We start from the raw sequence: 21,059 nt of genomic DNA on the forward strand, positions 1-21,059 counted from the left end.
GGTTTCTTTTTTTCTGCAGGGAAACCTTGGGAAGGAGAACGTGAGCCCCCCGGCCCTGGGGCAGCAATGCCTCCTGGAGGTGAGGCCCAAAGCACAGCCGTCCCACTTGGGCACGTACTGAGCAAGGAGCCTGGCCGGCCCCTGCAGACCTCACTGTGGCATCAAACAGAATTTAAACAAAAGGCTTCTGTCAAATTTATCTGAAAAAAAAAAAAAAAACAACACCCATGACTTGTTTTATTCTGTTTCTTTGTAAGCATCTCTTTTAAAGATATCCCCCCAAATCCGCACTCTCTGCATTCTCCTGTGCTTTCTCTTTTTGTTTCCCACTTTTTCCCCTCTTTGCGTTTAGTCTTTCCACCTCTGCAGATGTTTCTCTCTGCACTCATTTCTGTGTTGGACTGCAGGGTAGGAAAATCCTGAAAGACCACAAGTACTGAATCCGACCCTGCAATATTTGGTTTGGGGAAAACAAAACCAAACCCCAGTAAATGGCTTATTTGTACTATCTCTTCCCAACCTCTCTGGGCTGCACTGCCCACCCCAGGACTGAGTCCTGATCTGTGTGATGGCATTTCTTAGGCCAGGAGCTGGGGACAACCGGGTGGCAATCCTCACACAGCCCCAGCGCTGAGGAAAGGGCCAGACTGGAGCCAAGGTCACATCTCTGGGGTCTCCCATGGGGGAAGCAGGGTGGAACTTTCCCACCCATGGGGCTTTCCTCCTCCTGTTCGAGGTGATGTTCCAGAACGAGGCTGAGCACGGATGGAACGCGGAGTAATTCCCCATCAGGGAATAATTCCCCATGCTGCTGCTGGAGGTTTCCTTCCCTTCAGCCCCGCTTTCTGCTCAGTCCCGCTGCTAACAGTCAGCCCCAGTGCTGTGTGTGCCGCTCGGGGAATTTCCCCATCCGTGCTGAAGGCAGAGCCACAGTTCCTGCAATTAACACAGGTGCTCTGCACAGCCAGAGCCTACGAACAGCTCTGGGACGGGGAGTTAAACCCACCCGGAGCTTCCAAACCCAGCAGACTTAAGCAAAGCCAAATGGAAAAAACACTAACTCTATTTTCATCTTAAGCAGCCGAGCCTCCCGCGCCAGCTCCGATCCACGTCTCCTCTCTGGGATCTAATAGGGAAGCGCAAAGCACTCCATGATTTATTCAGTACCCCGGAGACCTTTTTTTTTTATCTTTTATTTTTCGTTTCCACATAAATTACACAAGCACTTTATAAAATGAATACACAGAAAACACCTTATAAGTGCATAACTTAAAAAAAAAAAAAAAAAAAAGCTTTAAAAAAATCTCACTGAAAATAGGTTTTCTGCTCGCTTGCCTGTACTAGCTGTTTAAATTGGCAGTGCTGTTTTAGATTATAAGTAACTGAAAAATATATACTGTATATATAATATCTATATATTCCCGGCGTTTGCTATAGGAAGTGCTTTGCTTAATTGTGTCTCATTCCCTCAGAACAATTAAAGAAACAACAAAGTCAGAAGTGAAATCAATTTTCGCCCTCGCAAACCGCCTCATAAAGGGACACGGGTAAAACAACCCATCGGGCCACGCTTTGCAAATGATATGGAAATAACCCATGGAACAGAGCGGCAGCAGCCCTGCCCAGCCAGGCTCTCCTTGTTATTAAAGCCCGGGCTGATCGACGCCGTGGCCACAGCGGCCAGGGACAGTTTGGGCTCTTGGCGCAATTGAGATATCACATTTACCGTCCTCAGGAGGCTGTCAGTTCCTTCACTTCTTCCCCCCTCGCAGGAAAAAAATTAATGAAAAAGGGGAGGAGATGCTGCTAGGTGAGATCCAAAGGGCTCGCCACTGCTGCCAGCAGAAATTGCTGCTGGGAGGCCGAGAGACGGGTGGCTTTCTCCATTTGTTGCATCCCCAAACGTCTCCAGCTGCCAAGAGCCCAGCATGATGCCTGGCTGCACAAACTCGCTTCCCAGGGAGCCGCGTCCTTTTGTTCCAGTCAGTCCGAAGTGCGTACCTACAGACACACCTCGTATATACGTGTAGTCCTGTGGGATGCCCCGAGTCCTGCCGAACACAGAGGAAGTTCCTCCAGCCGGGCACTCGCCCGCGGCCACGTCTGTCAGGGCTCAGCTTTGTCTGGCAGCGTGTCAGGAAGTTTGAGGCCGGCACCAGAGACTTTAGGAAGAACAAAAGGGCTGGGGGGAGGCGAGCCGCTGCTGCTCCGCAGTCCTGCAGGCAGGGAGAGTTTGGGGGCTGAATTTCCCTTCCCCATTGGTCCTCATAGAGGGACGATCCATGGAACGCACGTGTGCCCTGTGACAAAGGGGACACCGCAGGTGCTGGCCCTTATTCGCAGGCGGAGGCAACGGTAGTGACGCTGGTGATCTTGGTGGAGTCATCAGACCAGGGCTGGAGGTTCTGCAGGGCGAAGAGAGAGGAGTTGTGCACGCAGATGGGGTCGGCCTGGATGGGCTGGTTGATGGTTTTTTGGAAGGCCTCCTGCTGCAGCTGCATGAGGATGCGGTTCGCTTGCTGCCGCTCGGCCTCCCGCTCTTCCGCTGTCTGCCTCCTAGGAGAAAGGCAGACATCAGGGGGTTGTGGGGTGGGAATGGGGAGGAAAAGAGGGGCTGGGGCTCGGGACACAGCCGTGACCCCTGCCCCACAAACCACTGGTATGTTCCATGCACTGCGGGCTGTGAATAGCTTCTTTGACCTAAGGAAAAATCACTCCCTCAGGCTGAGGTGAAAAGCTCCACTTTATTTCTGGCCCTGGGAGAAAACCACACAGGAATTAAAGCACCCAAATGAGCAAAGAGGGGACTATAAAGTGCAATTTCCTGCAATGCTGCAGCAGGGACCCAGGGGATGCCTCAGAGGGGTCTGTAGTAACCTGGCAAAGGGGGAGACAGGCGGCATTCCACCCCTTCCCACACTCAAATCTGCCACCTCTTCCCCTGGGTTGCAGTACTGAGATGGAAGCAAGGAGATGTCCACAGTAAACAGGATAAAAATCACACCCTGCAAGCAGCAAAACATAGTCTAAATACTAGAAACACACAGAGCAATGAGAACAACCAAATGCCAAACAACACTGACTGGGCAGGGCAGAGGAGGGAGTTTTTAAGAGCAGTTCAGACACACATCTGTCTGGAATGACAGAGGCAGAGCTGAGCCCGCTGGGGGTGGATTAGGGGGGAGGCTGGCGGAGATGTCCTGCAGGTCCAAGCCCTGGAGTGTCTGGGAGGAGGGGATAGGAGAGGAATGTCCCAGTGTGCTTAAATCCACAAGGAAAATCCCACATACCTGCCTCCATGGCTGCAACCTGCAGTGCCCCAGCTCCCACCGGGGAGCATCCCTGACACCCCTCCCTTGCTTACAGACAGGGGTAATGACAGCTTTTTAATTTAGCAACTCGCAGGGAACACAAGTCATCCTGTCTTCTTCCTCCATAGTGATCGGAGGTGGCAGCTCTGAGTGCAGTGGTGACACCCGGAGCAGGGCTGGGGACACGGGGCACGAGGCCACCAGGTGTGCACAGGGAGCGTGTTGCTCACGGCTCAGTCACTGTTCTCATCACAGTGTCAACATCTCCCTGTGTCACACATCCCGGCAACGGGGGCTCTTGTGGCACCGGAGCGGCTCAGTCTGCACTGCAATGAATTTTTAATGACTGCATGCACACGGAGGAGATGCTCCTGGGATTGGGAACAGGGAGCCCCACGGCCAGGCAGCTGGAGCACGATGCCACCAGCACCTGGCTGTGCGCTCACCCTTCTGCCGCAGGCTGGGGTTTGCAGGTTCAGATCTGCTCAGTCAGAGGAAGGAACCAAACTTCATGCCCGTGTCTCAAGCGAGCACCCAAATCTGGGGAGGGGAATACTCAACCACCTCATTCCCACGGATGCAAGCAGGGAAGGGGCTTCAGGCACAGGCAGAGCTCTCCTGTAGCCCTTATTTATTCAAGCTCAGGGTCGTGTGGATTCTCCCATGTCTAATACTGTGGCTGAGGTCAGGCTGCAGCCTTTCCCTCCGACAGAACCAGTCATTCCATTCTCTTCGCCCAGCTATTTTTCTTTGTCAAGTGTATGAATAGGTTTGTATCCTCTGCTCCCCTGCCAAAGGGGATTGAACTTAGCCAACAGACGCAAGGAGTATTGACAGACACAAGGAGAGCCAGCCAAGCCGCATTTGCCTCACTTCCTTAGGAAGCCAGGTTAGAAGACAGCTTGACCCTGTTGTACAGGGCTGTTCCTCCTCATCCAGGACCTCATCCTTAGCCAGCAGAAGCCCCTCCAGCCGACAGCTTCCCTGTGCTGGAGGAGCTTCTCCTCCGTGGGCTCTTTATGAGAGGAAACTGCTGAGGGCTCACCCCTTGGTTTCAAGCTCCATATCCCCCATTGCTCATCCAAACCCACACAGCTCCTGGGGAAGCCCATTTCCCCCACACTGAAGAAAATATGGAAACAGTCAGGAGCGAAACTTTAACTTGCAAAATACCTAGGATCAGCTTGAGTATCCTATGGAAGGATTCAGCCCTTTGTGCAAGGAATATCCATCTGGAAAAGGAGGGAGGGAGTACGGGGGGAGAGGCATGGCCCCATTTTCCTGCCTGGAACCCTTTGCTTTGGCAGTGCACACCCATTCAGGCAGCTTGCGTGTAGGAAAAGCAAAAGATGCCTCCCTTCTGCACCCAGCAGTACAGCCACCCAGCTGCCCCTCACTCAGCTTTGGAGCCTGTCACTAAAGCTGACTGCCTCTCCAGGGACACCCTGGGAAGTTGCAGCACTGGGAGCTCTATGAAAGCCCGACCTCCTCTCCTGCCCGCATGTACTGGCACATCCAGGAAGAAAAAATGCATTTTTACAAGGAGGAGCAGTAAGCCCTGCGGGGGGCAAAATCTGAGCATATGCAGGGCTCCATATCCCAACAGCACCAGGTGCAGGATCCAGCCCAGGCTCCCCAGTACCATCCAGCACAGAGGGGTCCCAGAGGGTCCCACTGCCTATGCGGCACTGGGGCTGTGCAGCCACAGCTGTCACTCCCTGACAGGCCGCCCCAGGGCTCTCTTCCAGGTTGGGGGTGTTGGGGGTCCCGCATACTGCAGCCCAGGAACACATACACCGTGTGCCTACCACCCTTTCGCACACATGCATCTGTCTGCACACACTCCCTTGTGCTCACACTGAATACACACGCGCTGAACACACACGCATCCATGTGCACACAGCTGGCTTGCACACGCATCTGCATGCGGGGTCACACGCGTGCACACACCGCGTGCACACACACGTGGCCTACACACACCGTGCAGCCGTGCACACATGCCCTGCTTGCACGCACACAGCTGTGCACGCACACATACACACCAGCCGTGCGCATACACCGAGGCGCCTCCACGCACATGCAGACCCGTAGTGCTCTCACCACCGCATCCCCCAGCCCAGGAGCAGCCCCGCACTGCGACCCGCAGCTCCTCACCTCCACTTGGTGCGCCGGTTCTGGAACCAGGTCTTCACTTGTGCGTCCGTCATCTTGAGGGCCTTGGCCAGGGCTGCACGCTCAGCAGAGGCCAGGTACTTCTGCCGGTGGAAGCGCTTCTCCAGCTCGCAGATCTGCAGGCGGGTGAAGGACGTGCGTGGCTTCTTCTTCTTGGGGGGTGTGCGGTTCTGGTAGGGGTGACCTATACGGCGTGTTACAGTGAAGGGTGAGAGGGCCACTGGGGGGGGACATGGAAGGGGGGATGAGAGGCAAAGAAGCAAGCAGCGACACATCAGCACAAGGGCTCCGGCTCCCGGGCACTGGGCTGGGGACCCCCCCCACATTGGAGCCGCGGAGCAGAGATGGACACTGACGGAGGACCGCGGCTGGGCACCAAACTCCGACCTCGGTGGCCATATAGGGGAGGAGAGCCCGGGGTGGCCGCTGAGCTGCGGGCACGGCAGGGCGGGCAGCTCCTCGCATGGTTTCTACCCGGTTTTCTGCAGCCCTAAGGCCGAAAAATTGAAAAAGAAAGAAAAAGAAAGAAAAAAGAAAGAAAAGAAGAAGAAAAGAAAGAAAGAAAAAGGAAAAAAAAAAACAAACAAAACAAAAACCCGAGAAGCAATGGCGGAGTTGGGGTGGAGGGGCAGCACGGTGCTTTGGGGAAGAAACGAAAAAGCAGCAGTGAAGCAGCGGAGAGTGGGAGTTTGGGGCCGGGGAGGGTCCCGCTGTCTGCCCGCAGTCCGGCCTGGCCCGGATCCACCGCTCCGATCCGGGAGCGTTGCAGAGGGCCCGGCCCGGTGCTCCTCGTCCCGCACGATCGGGAACGGGGGTAATTTCGGTTCGGCGCAGCGGTAACCGCCCTGCCCGCTCGTTTCGTACCCAAAAGAATAACTTCGAGCGTTGAAAACGGGATTCGCTTTTCGTTTTTGTTTCGTTTCGTTTGTTTTTCTCCACGAAAATAATAATTAGAAAAAAATATATATACTAATTGGGTAAAACCCGCAGTATTCGCGGGCTGTGCGGCCGGGCAGGGTCGGGGCCGCGGGGACGGGGCCAAGTGCGAGCGAAGCGAAACGAAACGGGAACTTGGACAAAAGCGGTCCCGGTGCCGCGGCCGAGAAAATTTTCCCAGTTACGAATTCGTAGTTAGTATTTTTTTGTTGTTTTTTTGTTCGTTTGTTTTTTGTTGGTTGGGTTTTTTTTCCTCCTTGTTTTCGTTGTTGGAGTTTTTTCTTTGTTGGGGGAAACAACAACAACAAAACCGAAAATAATAAACGAGCGCGGCTACACCTGGAAAAGGTGGCGGCTTCGGGAAGCGGCTCCAACTCCGCTCGGGGCTGTGCAAAGTCTCCGTTGGTCGGAGAAGCGCTGAGCGCAGCGGGGAGCGGGGCACGAGGGGACCGAAGCGGCCGCACGGACAGGGACCACCGCGCTCAGCCGGCCGGGGCTACTGACGGCGCCTCGATCGACGAGGCAACTTTGGGTGGGTGCTTGTGCGGGCGGCGGGGGCTTGAGGAGTTCTCCGCCTTTCCCCAAGAATTATAATAATGCTAACGACAATAAAACGCAGGGCAGCCGGAATGCTCCCGCATTCCCACCCCTTCGCGCTCCCGGCCTGTTCCAGCCCCGACGGCCCGTCGCCGGCTCCTGCTTGCCCAGCGAGGAGGGGAGCGTGGAGGGGGTCCCGACTCACCTGTGAACCTGTCCTTTGTGTACCGCCTGTTGCTCTCCATCCAGGGGAAGGTGAGCCCCGTCAGACTGTTCATGCCGTTCACCGGCGGCACGGCGGCGGAGAGGGGCTGGTGCACGCCGCCGGCTACGGGGCGGTGGGCCGGGACGCGGATCACCCCCCCGGCCGAGCTCAAAGCGTTGCCGTTCATGCTCACCGCCATGTTCACGTTGTAGGAGCCGGGCAAGGTTCCCATACTGCACGAAGTGCCGCCGTAGGCTCCGGCCCCGCCGCCGCTCGCCCCGTAGCCGCCGGTAACCGTGTTGTAGGCGCTGCCCACGATGCAACCCAGGCCGTAATCGGCCGAGTCCTGCAGCCGCGAGTGGGACACCATGCAGCTGCCCGGCTCCGACGTGTTGAGGATTTGGTCGATGCCGAAGCTGATGGGCTCGGCTTGGCCTTGGTGCAGGTGGTGAGCCCCGAGGTGCTCCATGCCTCCGCCGTCCGTCCTCTCTCCGGCAGCGGAGCCGCGCACTGAGCCCCGGGGCCACTCCGCCGGACCCCGGCACAGCGGCGCAGACCCCAGAAAGCGGCAGCAGAACGCAGGAGCCGGGCGCGGGCAGGCACTACGCTCTCAGACCCATCGCGCCGCAGCTGAGTGCCCCGGGACACCGCGACAGAGCCACGCACGACCGCTCCGAGCCAGCCCCACACTCAGAGCCACGCATCGCCGGGGCGCACGCGGTAGACGCAGCCCACACCCCGAGACCCTCGGATTCCAATAGCACCTCGAGCCCCCACCCAAGACACAACCACCCCCGAGGCACCCACGCACCGACGGGCGAGGACCAGGAGCCGAAGCCCCCGCCGGCAATGTGGAGCCGGAGCCCCGCGGCGCGGAGCTGAGCGCGGCGGAGTGCGTGTGCGAGAGCCCCTCCGTCCTGTTTGCCCATCAATCACACTACCCAAGGCCTGCTGCTCCCAGGCCCTCACTCTCCATTGGCTGCATGCTGAAAGGAGCCGAGTGAATGACAGCGGAGAGGAGCACATGAGAAAAGGAGTTTCTTCTTCCCCGGCCCCCCCTTGAAAAGAAAAAAAAATTCACCAGCCGGCTCAGCCCTATAAAGGCAGCACTGCTGCGCTGGGTGTGTGCAGGGCAGTGCGGAGACGATGTAGTGGGCAAGGGAGACTCGGGAAGACAGTCTTCTCCCCCAGGAGCAACAGTGGGACCCGGTGTGGGGCAGGAGGGGGCTTTTGGTCCTGGAGATCATGAGAAACGAGAGCAACAATGGCTCTGATGGAACTCTGCTTCTCCCCTTATTCCAGAGGGGTTTTCTCAGTTTCAAATCTCAGCACCTCTCAAAAGCTGAGCAGGATGTGCCCCTATTGCCAAACCCCTGAATGGAGGCACAGGTGGAAGGTCCCCATAGATGCCCTGGCCTGGAGGGAGCTGCCCTTGGAGGGGGGAGCACAGGAGGAGGTGGTGGGGGCCCAGGCCTACCTTCCTTGCTGTGAGGTTTTGCCGTGGGGCCTCATTGCCCAGGGCACAAACTGGTTCCTCCTGCTCCCCCCAGGGTGAGGGCTGAAGGGGTGCTCGCTGCTCCTGGCTGTGTCCTGCTTTATCCCTATCCCTCTGTTGTGCCTCCACGACCACCGCTGCCACCACTACAACCTCCTGCACCTGCCTGTGGGGAGATGAGTATTTTGTTCATCATGCTGCCCCACAATTCCACATCTCCACAGTCACTTGCACAGCTGCATTCTTGTATGTCTGTCCACCCATACATCCCAGCATCAGGGTGCTGTGGCACCCCAAGACCCTCACTGGGGGCCCTCTTATCACCACAGCCCCACAGCAAGGACACTGCAGGGATACTGTGGGGACACTATAGGGGTACAGTGGGCAGCAGCTCCTGACAGACCCATGCCCAGCTCGGTGCCCAGTTGGCCGCCTCATCCCCCGCCTGCCGGGGTCAGGTTTCCCCCCTCCCCATACCTGCCTCTGTTCTTGACTTCTGAACTCTTCAGGGAACTCGCTGGCGCCAGCTCCATCAACCAAAGTCCTTGTGGTTAGGAGGAGTTGGGAAGGGAGGGAGGGAGCGAGGGCTGGGGCCAGCGGGTCCAGGGGGCTGCACCCAAGCAGGGGCCTTCTAGTCCCCCAAGTCTGCTGTTGCCTTCATCCTTCTCCAGAGACCAGCCTGAGCCTCTTCTCCTGCCCCTATACATGTGGGGCAGCTGGGGTTTCAAACCTCTGGAGGTCGATGGGAATTATTGATGAGTTTGGGGATGATGCACAACCCCAGGATTTAATTCCTGCACAGGCTACAGACCTCACCTGCAACCTTGGGGAAGCCATGCAGCTCATAGCATTGGGAATTTGCGCACTGCTTGTCTCAGCCCCATGGCAACGCCTGGTTCAGATGCTCCAGCTGAAACTGCTCCTGGCCTCAGTTTCCGTGGATGGGGCTCGAAAGAGCCATAGAGCACAAGGCTCTAGAAATGCCCTGCCTTGTGAGAACTGGCAGCTCACTCCTGCATTCAGCTCTCCAATTCTGGGACTGAAGGGGGCTTTGCACGCAGTGCTACAATTTCTCACACCCGGCCAAGTCAGGGCCATTCTTGGTGCTTTCAGGTTCACATCTCTAGAGGAGAGAAAATGGGGATCAGCACTCACTTTGAGGTGCATCCAGTGACCCTACAAATGAACAGCCCGGTGGCAGAGGTGTCCCAGGACAGCCAGCTCAGCCTTACATGCTCCTCACAGCCTTGAAACTTTTGCTCCCCCTCAGCCATCCTCAAGCAGCTACAGGAACAGGCTCATTCCCAAATTAGTGGCTCAGCCTTACCCCCAGCTCGGGGTTAGGGACTGGGAAAAGCCCTGTTGTGGAGACGAGACTGCTTCTCTCCCCTCCCACAAAGATCTGGGACCCTTTCTCAGGTTTTCTCATTGATCCGGTGCATCTGCCTCCTGCTAGCCGAGAGGGACAGCCCAACCGGGGCCTGACCTCCACCCTCTGCTCCCATTTCCTTCTGCTTTGCTGAATTTCGAGGGCTCCCCGTCGGACATCGCTCTTCTCCGGAGCTCGAGGCTCCGAGGAGCGCTGCGAGCTGCCCCCGGCCCGGCAGCTGCTGCGAAACACAAAGCCCTCCTGCGGGGACCGGGGACAAAAGTGGCACGCCTGGCACTTTGGCAGCGCCCCAGCAAGCGCTGCTCTTCCTCCAAAGACTGCGTTTCGAGCAGCACTTTCAGGAACTTGCAACATCTTCCCTATTTCCTAAAATCGGATCGAGCGACGGCTGCGGGCAGACCTCACTTCAATACCGGCACCCCAACCCCGGACGTCTCCTTCCCTTTTTCCTTCCTTAATTCGTTCATTTCTTTTGCCTGGGGGGCTCTCCAGGCCCCGGGCGATTATTCACCCTTCCGCACATCCATCACTCGCCGAAGTTCTCTCTCTCCCTCCCCGTCCCCTGTGAAATCAATTACCGAAGGCAGCACATGCGGGGCCGAGTCGCGCCCCTTTGGAGAGCAGCCACGTCTCGGTCCGTCGCGATCTGTCGCGACAGAGGCCGAGAAGAGCGCCTTCCCTCCACCTCCCTGCAGCAGCCGAAGCCGTGCGGGTTTCTCAGCTCCGAATCTCGTTTCCCTCATCGAGCAACGGCTCCCCAAAACCCCCGCCCCGTTGGGGCCGGGCGGGCAACGGCTTTCCTCGGGCTCGGAAAGGGTGGGCCGCTCTTCCTGAAAGCAATTAACACTATTTGGGGAATTTTTAATTGCTCTATAAAGCACGCCGTAAATAATTACTCCCAGCTCCGTTGATCCCTAGAATACGCACTGACAGCTGTAATTTATGGCTTTGGAAACGTGGCCCCTTGTATTCAGCATAACTCCTTATTACGGTAATGACTTAGCGCCGCTGCACTTAATGAGTATAAAGTGCCCGGCGCTGCGGGATCCACGGCACGGCGCAAACTTCACCCGCACCGATATTTCTCCCGTTTATGGTTACAAACGAGCGAACTGTGCGGGGCTCATAGGGCGGCGGGGCCGGGGGAGCGGAGCTCTGGGCCGCACTTCGGAGCTGAGGGATCCCCGTACTTCCCGGTGCGGTGTGCCTCTATTCCTGGCACAAGGGCATGCAACAGGCCGGTGGCCCGATGGGGACAAAATCACCGAGCTAGGTCCCTTCGGAGGGGACTGAAGCACCCGGGGGCACTCCATGAATATTCAACGTTCCCGCTCGCCGGAGGAGCATCTGCCAAGAAGTTATTGGTCTTGCGGCAGCAGCCCCTCTCCCCACCGTGCAGAAATGCGTGAAATCCCATTAGCCCCTTCCCCTCGGCCACCCGCCCCGCACCAGCCCCGCTAATGAACGGCGTCTGGCCGCCACCCCCGCGGGCACCGACGGCAACGAGGGAAACGGGGGCTCTGCCCCGTTAATAACTCCCGGCTTAATTACACACCTCTCGTGCCAGCTAATTGAGGCTCCGAATTCAACGAGGGAGCACGCGTGGGCTCCCGAAGCGCTGCCCCCTGCGACAGCCAGGCCTGTCGCGACCGAGCGGGTGGCTGCGTGCTGTCGGCAGCTGCCCCGCGTGTTTGTTTGCCGGGGGAGCGGCTTTTGTCTACCGCCTATTCCAGCCCCCGGGCCTTTTCGCGATCAGACAAAGTCCTGTTTTGCCAACAGATTTTTGTCTCTTCCCCTCGCTCCCTCCTCGCAGCTTAAAAGCAGCCCCCGAGGGCAGGGGCAGCTCCGCAAAGGGCGCGCGGACGGGGAGCGGCACGCCCGGCTCCGCTACTAGAGCAGCTTTCACTAACAAGAAGATCCAATAATAACTATCTTAATTATTGCAAACATTGTCACGGGCTTAGCCGTAAAACCTCCCAAACCCTCCTCGTGTTTGTTTGTTTGTTGGTTTGGGTTTTTTCTTTCCTCCCTTTTTCCCTCCCCGAGGTTAATTAGCACACAAAAAGCAAATAGAAATTACGGCAGAGCCAATGGGTAAATTTAAACCTAATTTGCTGCTGTTTGCATTAGCCCTCAGAGAGCATGGCCGGAGGCACCGCAGTCGGAAGGGACACGGATGAGACCGGACCGCCCCGCTCGGGCTGTGGGGACGGGGACGAGCCGTGCTCGGAGCCCCCGTTGCTCCTAAAGCCGGGGGGGACACCGCGCTCCGCACCTCTTCCTCCGCCCACAGGAGGAAAGCCGAGTTCTGCCTCTTTCAGCGCAGGGTGGGTTAGGGGTTACCTGTGACCAAAAAGAGGGAGACGATGGAAAGTTCGGTCGCAATGAGGTTTCCAAGCACAGCTCCCGTTCCGTAACGCGCACACCATACCCAGTCGTGGGGATTATCGGGGTTTAAACACCATCGAGCGTTTGCACAAACAGCTTTCTCCACACTTGTAAATTAAACTGATTAATTGCGTTGTTTCCAGGTGTATTAATTGCGTTTTCCACCTGCAATTAGTAGCGATTTCCAGTATCGCTGCCCCCGGACTCCCCAAGCAGACCCCCCGGGCGGGGCCCGACGGCAGGCGGATACACACCGCGCCAGCGCACGTCGAGGGGAGAGGAGGAGATGCTGAGGTTTCGGTTCCGCAAGTCACCATCACGAAGTGCCGCTACAAACAGAGACGTCTGGAGAATAAATCGCCCCAGAGCAGCCCCAAGTTCAAGCAGAGATCCAGGGGGAGCGCTGGGTTCCAACACAGGTGGAAAAGTCCCAGCAAAGCCCGGATTTGCGTCCCTCTCTGTTCCAGGGGAGGTTCAGCAGCAAAGCTCCCAGATTCGGAGTCCCATCAAGCACTGACGTCACCGTCCCAGGTTCCCCCAATCCCTCCCGGCACCTTTTATTTTCCCCAGCACTTTTACTGCTCGGAGGAGATGAGCCAAGACATTTCCTTTTCCCCTTCCATAAATATTGCATCTCCCAAATGCAATTACCAAGGGCAAAGCAGCACAAGCGTTTGCTAAATAAGATTACATGATAATGTTAATGTATTTTATGACTGCGCTGTGACACTCGACAAAACCCCTATTAATAACAGCTCAATGAGGTGTGGAAGTTCTTAACGGGGTGCTTTGGGGGACGGGGCATCTTTCACCCAGGGGACAAGGTTTGCACAACAATACCACAGCATCAGTTGTGCCGCAGGAAGAGCAGTGCCCATAGACAGCATTTCTGGGGTTAGCACACATCACTGTCTGAGGTTGGGACTCTCCTATGAGCATCGGTGCATTACTACCCTGAAACCAAGAAAAGAAACAGCTTAAAACACCATCTAGTCTTCCCCCATTAGAACAACACCCCCCAACAAACCTAAGCCCCTCTCTGCCAATCCCCAGATCTCCAAGCTGTGCCCTTTATCCACTTGCCCTCCAGCAGCCACATCCATCTGCCACCTCTTATTGACCCACCCATCCCTTGTGGTCTTCTGCCTCTATCATATGACTCAGCCATGGGTCACTGATGGCCAAATGTTGGTTGGACACTCAGCTCCAGCCACTGAGTTTCCCTTCACCCTTCCCTCAGACTTGCTTCAGCTGCAGCATCCCCACCAGAACGCACTGCCATGGGTGGTAGGGCCATCACCTCATGTTGGCACAGACAGCGTGACACACGAGTCCTTTACCTTCTTTGATGCTTCCAGGGCAAATTCCTCCAGAGCCTGCAAAGTTTGCCTCTCCATTTCACATTAACACTAGTTTGGAGCTGCCCTCTGGCCCCCAAGGGTGAAAGGTCAATCCTTTATTTACTCAGCCCCTTACTTAGTTCATCTGCAGCCCTTTCAGGGACTGGAATAACAGACACAAAGTGGGCTGCTAACCTGCTCCCCATCCTCTGCCTGCTGCACCGGGCAGGGAGGAATGAGCATCACATGCTCCAGGTACAGCACAGCATTTCCTACCCAAGATCAAGGTTTGTCTCAGTGTGAAGCAGAGTTCAGGACATCAGGAGTTTGAGGGCAGGAGGGAGCCACGCTAAGCTCCTGTGTTGCCTGAGCATCCAAGCAGCCCCAGCTCTGCCTTGATCCCATACAAAGCCATACATCACCTGAACACTTCCCAGCATCTCCCATACCTGACCTCACCTTTGAGAGCAGAATCTGCCCAAGAGCCCTACATCCTGGGGTCAGCAGCACTTAAAGGAAGGACAGCACTGAGTACTGGCATCCCCTGCAGTGCCACCTTCCTCTCAGAGAACTCAGCTAAGGGAGAGCTGTGTCCCTGCTGAGGGTTATATGGCTGAGGTGGAGCTGTCAGTGCTCAGCATTTGGCAGGATGAAATGCCTACAGCTGTGGGAAGGCTTCTTCATTTGTTGTTACTATTGTTGTTATTACTGGAGAAGGGGTTTAATTCCTGTGTTTTCCCTGTGCCCAGTGTAACCTTTGAGCCCATTGCAGCCCCAAGTGCTGCAGTCATGGGGCAGTGCCCTGGGAAGATCCCCTGGTGCTCACTTCTCTTCCCGCACCTCCCCTCCAGATATACAGAGGCTTTGCAAATACTGTGGAAATGCTTCCAGTGTGTCTTTCGCTGGAAAAAAAAAAAAAAAGAAAAAAAAAAAAGAATTTCATTAAATCTGCTTTGAAGTAGATGGGAAAATCTGCACGCTGTGCCAGCGCTTCGCTTTGTCTCCACTGGACAATTAGGAAGAACACAGCTTTTTAGGAGCATCACTTGTTCTTTCTCAGCTTTAAAACTTCTCTTCCACCTTGCTCTCCAGACTGCAGTTTTAACTTCACCTCAGCTGTGGAAAAAAATAATATTAAGGTGTTCTATTTCTGGTAATGGAAGAAAGCAGACACCGATTTTCCACTTTAAAACTTTCCTCACTAACAAGATACAGACCAAGCATGATATATGTACTTTTCCCCCTAAGCTAGCAGAAACCTTTCCTCCTTCTGAAATTTAAAAAAAAAAAAAGACAAAAATTCAGTAGTTTCCTCCCCGAGCTGATGGAGATCTCTCTGGAGGAAATGTGTCTGATAAGCCCAAGTGGAGTGGCCTCCCTGCTTTATCTCAAGCAGTGTCAGATGGGTATTTCCAACAGGATCCCTCCTGGACACCGCAGCGTCAGGTTTCTCTCCCATCCCAACCAGGCGTTGCAATGGGGATGCCCATCCTATAGCACACGACAGGAGTTGGGCCCGGAAATCTGGCTGAAAATGGGGCCAATTACCCATTAATTGGTGCCGCTCGCTCCCTGGTGATTAATTGCTGGGAGAAAGCGTGTCACATTTTGCAAGCCCAGACTCCAGCACGGTGACACCGTGGGTCCTTTATCAGCCCGGGGGCCAGGCGCGGCACCAGCCTGTCTGAGCCTGGCAGGTACCTCCGTGTCCCATGCCTTGTTTGTTTTGGTGTAAGCCTGAGCGTAATTGGGGCTAAAGCAAAACACCCACAGCAAAACAAGCGTGGCGCCAATGACGGACACGGCCCTGCAGCCAGTGTGCAGACAGATGGGAGGAGAGCCTGCCCAAGCAGCCCAGGTGGAGATGCTCGGACAGTTCAACATGCGGCTGTTGACCAAGCAATTAATTTTCAGCCACCTACCTGAGAGCAAAGACCTCAGCCACAAACCTGCAGCGTGCCAGCCTGGATATGGGCAGCCCCCATGCCAGCTTCACTCAGAGGCATTGGGCAGAACGGGGGGAACCACGGGATGGGGTGTCCGTGCAAGGGGGTGCCCAGGAGATGGACTATTTGTGGGATGGGGTGGCTTTGGGATGGAAAGTCCATATAATGGGTTGTCCATGGAATGGAGTTGTCAATGGGATGGAGCTGTCCACGTTATTGGCTGTCTGTGGGATGGAATGCCCAGGGATGGGCTGTCCATGGGGCAGTCTCCCCATAAGGCAGTTCAGTCCCACTGCATCCCATACTACCCTTCTGTTTAGGGGAGCAGGGTCACTGGCACCAGCCATGGGACTTTCACACGGCTTTCCTTGCCTTGGCACCACGCTGAATAATTCACGTACAAGACAGAGAAGAGGATAAATTGAAGGCAATGATTAACATGAGTTATTTTATGTGGTAGGAAGATCTATCAGTCTGGCCCCGCCAGGCTGCAGTGATTAATGCAGTGCTGCTCCCTCCGACTGGAGTCCCTGCATTCAATTACAGGTGCTAGTGGGCTCCTGAGCAGCCAGAAATCAGCAGATGAGTCTGCATTCAGGACCAGGACAAGATGAAGCAAAGGGGAAGGCGCTCACCCCCTGCTGCATTGCGGTCTGCCAGATCAGAGTGATACAGTCCGACCCATTAACGCAAAAAGTTATTAGTAGGCTCTTGGGCAGAGTCTATTTTCATATTCATTTGCCTAATTAAATGTAAATCATTGCTCGGGATTACCACACAGCATCCCAAGCCCCATTAGCCGCATGTATTCACCAGGGAGAAAGGGCTGCACCCTTCAGTTCACACATGATGTGCCCAGCCTGCATGGCCACCAGTGGATCTCTCACCTGTGGGTGATGACAGACACGGGAGGGGGACTTGGGGTGACCCTGCAGAGCACTCGCTGCTTTGGCAGTGCTGGTGATCACGTCTCTCCACTTCAAACAGTGACATCTGGCCATGGCTGCATGGGAGAGGCTCCGTGAGCATCCCAGCCATGATCAATATTTGGAGCCTGCAAGGCCTGGCCACCCCCCGCTGGGGGCCCAGCAGAGCATATGGGTGTTCCCAAGCCGGCAGCTCATGTTGCAGCAGCTTTTAAGATGTCACCGACCTCCTTGTGGGTCCCTCTGCCAATCACTTATGGCAAAGCAGTGGGAGACCAGCACCCAGCTTGGGGGTGCTTTGGTCCTCACTGGGGTCCTGCCACCAGCACAGGAGCAAAGGTGAGGGCTGATGTGCAGCTGAGTATCCCTGAGCAGTCCACAGAACCTGATGCAAACCTTTCCTGGAACATCTTTGGAAGAAGATCCCACATCCTGTGGGATCAGTGTAGGGTGGAAGGGTTGCTGCAGCCCCCAGCAAGCCTCTAAGGGTTTCCCATCACTCTCCTCCCCTCTCTTGTTCTTCCTTAATTATTCTTAATGGGCAAGCTCATAAGAGCTTCTATTAACTTTATTACAAGATCAATTAGTGCTTGCTTTTCCCCCTCCTCCACACCCAGTGCTAATAATCCCATCAAATATGAAGACAGCATCGCACCGGTGCCCAGCAACCTGCAGAAGGTGCTCCAGCCGAGCTCCAGCTGCTCCATTGGACATGACTGAGATCGATGGATCCTCCCAAGGATTCAGCCTAGTGAGGAGGGGAGAGAGAAGATTAATTGGAGAAGACTTTGGCACCGACCAGTTCCAATATCCACTAACATGAGCTGAGCAAGAGCAGTTGGCAGCAGGATGCGGCCCCTCGCCTGGAGCCCCGTAGCTGGAGGAGGATACAGGTGTTTGTCAACGGAAAGGTGCTGCAACATCAATCAGAGGCAGGGGCAGCAGGAGGGGGATGGGTGCTGGTGCCTCCAGTTACGGCCTTGCACTCTGAGCAGAGAAGAGGAGACCCACAGAGAGGAGGAGACCTCTGGCCGTGTGCCTGGCACTGGGTGAGAGTTGGTCCCAGAGATCCTTCCCCTACATCCATCCCCTTTGGATCCCAACTGCGAGAGCAGCTCACTCGCTCTACTTCCGTACATTCCAGGCACAGACAGGATTGCTGGCTGCCAGCTGTAGCCGTGCCGGGTGCCCAGGCTGAGTGACAGCCCTTGAAGGGGACATTCAGGGAAACCGTGGGAGCGAGAGGATGTTGAGATGGTTGACCGGGGTCCTGGCTTGCAAAGCATCCCTCCTGCAGGGATGCCGGTTCCCACCCCAACGCGTTTCTCAGAATATCCTATGCAGTTTGGAAGGACCCACTTGAGCCTCCAGGAAAGGCCACAGTGTTCCCATCAGCCCGGACCATGTGCCCTGCCTGTGTCACACTGATGGCTCACAGCTTTGGCACTGGGAAGGACAGCAGGAGAACTCAGGCACTAAATCGGTCATGGGGCAGCACAGCTTGAAACTAAAGAGCTCCACATGGTTTTGCAGCCCCCAGGACCCGCATCAGAGGGAGGGCTCATGGCAGAGGAGCACCCAGAGCCTGAAGGGTTTCACAAACCAAGATCTTGCACATGGATGGGGCTGGAGTGGCCATCAGGAATAGAGCCCTTGCCTTCATTCCCTCAATCAGCCTTGAGACCAACACCAGGACCATTTCCAGGTAGTGATCCTATTGGGCACTGGGGATCTCTCAGTCACTGCAGGGTTCTCCAGCCTCTACCCTAAATCCTGCCCTTTTGCCATTTTCCCAAGCAGCCCATTCCCAGCCCATACCCTGTCTCTATTCTTTCCCATGAACGTCCTTCCCCCCGTCGAGTCAGTATGAGGCCTTTTGGACTCCATACACCTAGGACCTGCCCCAGCCACCTGGCACTGAACCAGATGACACCAGAAAACGGACCCTATAGACTTCCAACTTCAAGGCCAAGTGCTGCCCTTTAGAGATGGAAAGGGGGAGGATGACGCTCTTCTTCAATGGGGCCATTGCTGGGCTATGGGACAAGAGAGCAAAGCGGTGCTGCCCCCGCCTCCCCCAGCCCTTCCCAACCCAACGAGGCTGGGAAATATCGCTCTATGCAAAAGGAATTGAAAGGGCTTCTGTGTGCGCGCGCGCATGTGTGCGAGCTCTGCCAGGTTAATACTGCTGCCTATTTGCCTGACAGCTCCAAGATTGATTACCCGCCGCAGCGCTCTTTATAACTTGATCAGTTGAATTAATCTCTGGCTGCGGGCCCATCTGATGCCAGGCATCACAAATTTAATTTGGAGGTGTACGGGATCTTTTATCCCCGCCTCACTCTGCCACCCCCCATCCCTTTCCCTTTCTTTCCCACTTGCCTGCACCATGCTGCTGCCTTGGGGATGGCCCAGGCTGTCAGAGCTTCCTAAGGGCTGCAGGGAATAGCATCAGCAGGTAAACCCCTGCTACCCACAGAAAAAGAGAGGGAAAATAATAAAAAACCCAACAACATCAGAGGCCAAAGCAGACACTAAGTAAGACATATTAATGTGCTAAAGACTTAATGAAGTTTAGGGGGGGTGGCGGGGATGGAGGGGAAAGTGCTTACTTTATTAGTTTATGGCCGATTAATGGGAACGGTCATTACATTGATGGAGATGGATTGCTCCCATCAAACACAACCACCAGCCCCATTCGGAAGGTAGAGGGGTGCTGGTGCTGGGGCATCTCTGCGTGGCTGGGGCACAGCATGGAAAAGAGGGTGCTGGATGGAAGAAGGCTGGGGGGAGCCCACGGGTGCCATGAGCTGGGGTTCAGGTGATGGGATCAGTGCTTGGTGGAGGGGAAGGAGAAGTGGGAATGGGTGAGGATGGAGGCAAAGGAGACCCCAGACCAATGGGGTGATCTCAGGGCCTCAACATGTGTTCAGGTCCAGAGGGAGGAGGGCACCCTGCATGCCAGCTCCCAGCCAGAGAGGCCACAGCACAGAGATATTGCCAGGAGGCAGCTCCATGGTAATGTGAGCAGTAGAACCTCCATGCAAGGTCTTCAGGACATGGAAATGTCTTCCCACCCCTCTCCTAGCTCAGCATCCCTCCACCTGGGTACATTCCATTGTAGATCAGCTCCTATTGCAGCCAGCTGATGGATGACCCTGAGGATAACTCAGCCCCAGACTCCAGCAGAGCAATCCTAGCTCGCACCTTGTTGCAGCTCCGGGGCTGAGGGACCATCCCCATCCCTGCTGGTGGTCAGTATGGGAAGGATGCTCAGCCTCATGCTGGCATCAAGCGGTACTGCTCCCCAGCACCCACACAGACCCGCAGGCTTTCATCATTCCCAAGTGATGAATAACCGTCCTAATGAATGGAGGGAAATTGGATTAGCACTGAACACCCATGTGCTTAAACTGGGGCTGATTAAACCCCCATCTGTGCAGGGAGTGGTCAAGCTTCACGCTGCTCAATGCAGGGAGCTGGCAGAACTTGTGCATGGCCCTGTCTGCAGCCTGTCAGGTTGGTTATGGTGTTAAGAGGAGTTTTCTCCCTCTGCCCCTGGCAAAGTGTCCCTGCAAAGCTAAACTGGCTAGTTTTCCCTGGTGCTGGACATTCCTCAGCTTGCTGTCTGGTTCTCAGCAGATGCTCTTGCAATTAGAAGAAGGAAATGTATGAGACTTAGAGACATCAGTCCCACCCTCCATGACTCAGTTTCCCCCATCTCCAACTCATACAGGTGATATCTGCTTCAGTGCAGTGGCTGTGTTCTGCTCTGGGGCTCACTGCGATGCTTGCAGTTCAGGGTGCTGCCCCTTGCCAGGATGCCAACCCACCTGGGCTTAGTGCCTCCCTGGCTGTGCCAAGAGCCCCTTTGGATTGGCACAACCTGGGGTTTGGCTGCAAGCATAGCTGGCACTGATTTGCTCTCACTTTTCTAATAGATGAAACTGAAACAGCTGCTGAGTGGGCATCGGTATGCAGGAAAGTGCTGCCACTGCTCTGACAGTCCCAGAAGTGCCAGGACAAGGTCCAGTTGCATGTTATGTATCGCCACATGAACCTAGAGCTCCAAATCTCCCCCCAAGGCCTATGCAGACCACTGACCCACACCCCAACTGAGCCACGTGCCCCATGGATCCTCTGCCATAATAAAGCCTCAGGTGTCCCAGCCCAGCCACATCACCTCCTCCACGCACTGAGCAGCGCTGGAGCAGCAATAAAAGTGTCACTGCCGTCTCCTCGTGCATCACCAGAGCGCGGCATTTCGGGAGCGGCCCGCGCAGAGGTTAATTATTGCTTCCCTCTCTTCCCCTCTCGCTCCCAGTTTAAGATGGATCTGACTGTCAGCAGGGGTGACAGATGAAGACAAAGCACAGGTACGGCTCCCATGAACTCTGCGCCCGCCTGCTTCAT

General features: G+C 55.6%; 1 protein-coding gene across 1 annotated transcript; it reads right to left on the reverse strand.

Moving 5' to 3' along the window:
* Positions 1–1,211: 1,211 nt before the first annotated feature.
* TLX1 (T cell leukemia homeobox 1) lies at positions 1,212–7,630 on the reverse strand. Its single transcript, XM_042863259.1, has 3 exons — positions 7,162–7,630; positions 5,466–5,667; positions 1,212–2,556 (listed from the first exon to the last, which is right to left on the reverse strand). Exons 1-3 carry the CDS (start codon positions 7,628–7,630, stop codon positions 2,334–2,336), a joined length of 894 nt encoding a protein of 297 aa, XP_042719193.1. The 3' UTR covers positions 1,212–2,333.
* Between the last annotated feature and the right edge of the window lie 13,429 nt (positions 7,631–21,059).

The sequence above is a fragment of the Lagopus leucura genome, unplaced genomic scaffold, assembly GCF_019238085.1.
Source record: "Lagopus leucura isolate 7727_CA_CO unplaced genomic scaffold, USGS_WTPT01 Super-Scaffold_739, whole genome shotgun sequence".
NCBI lineage: Eukaryota > Metazoa > Chordata > Aves > Galliformes > Phasianidae > Lagopus > Lagopus leucura.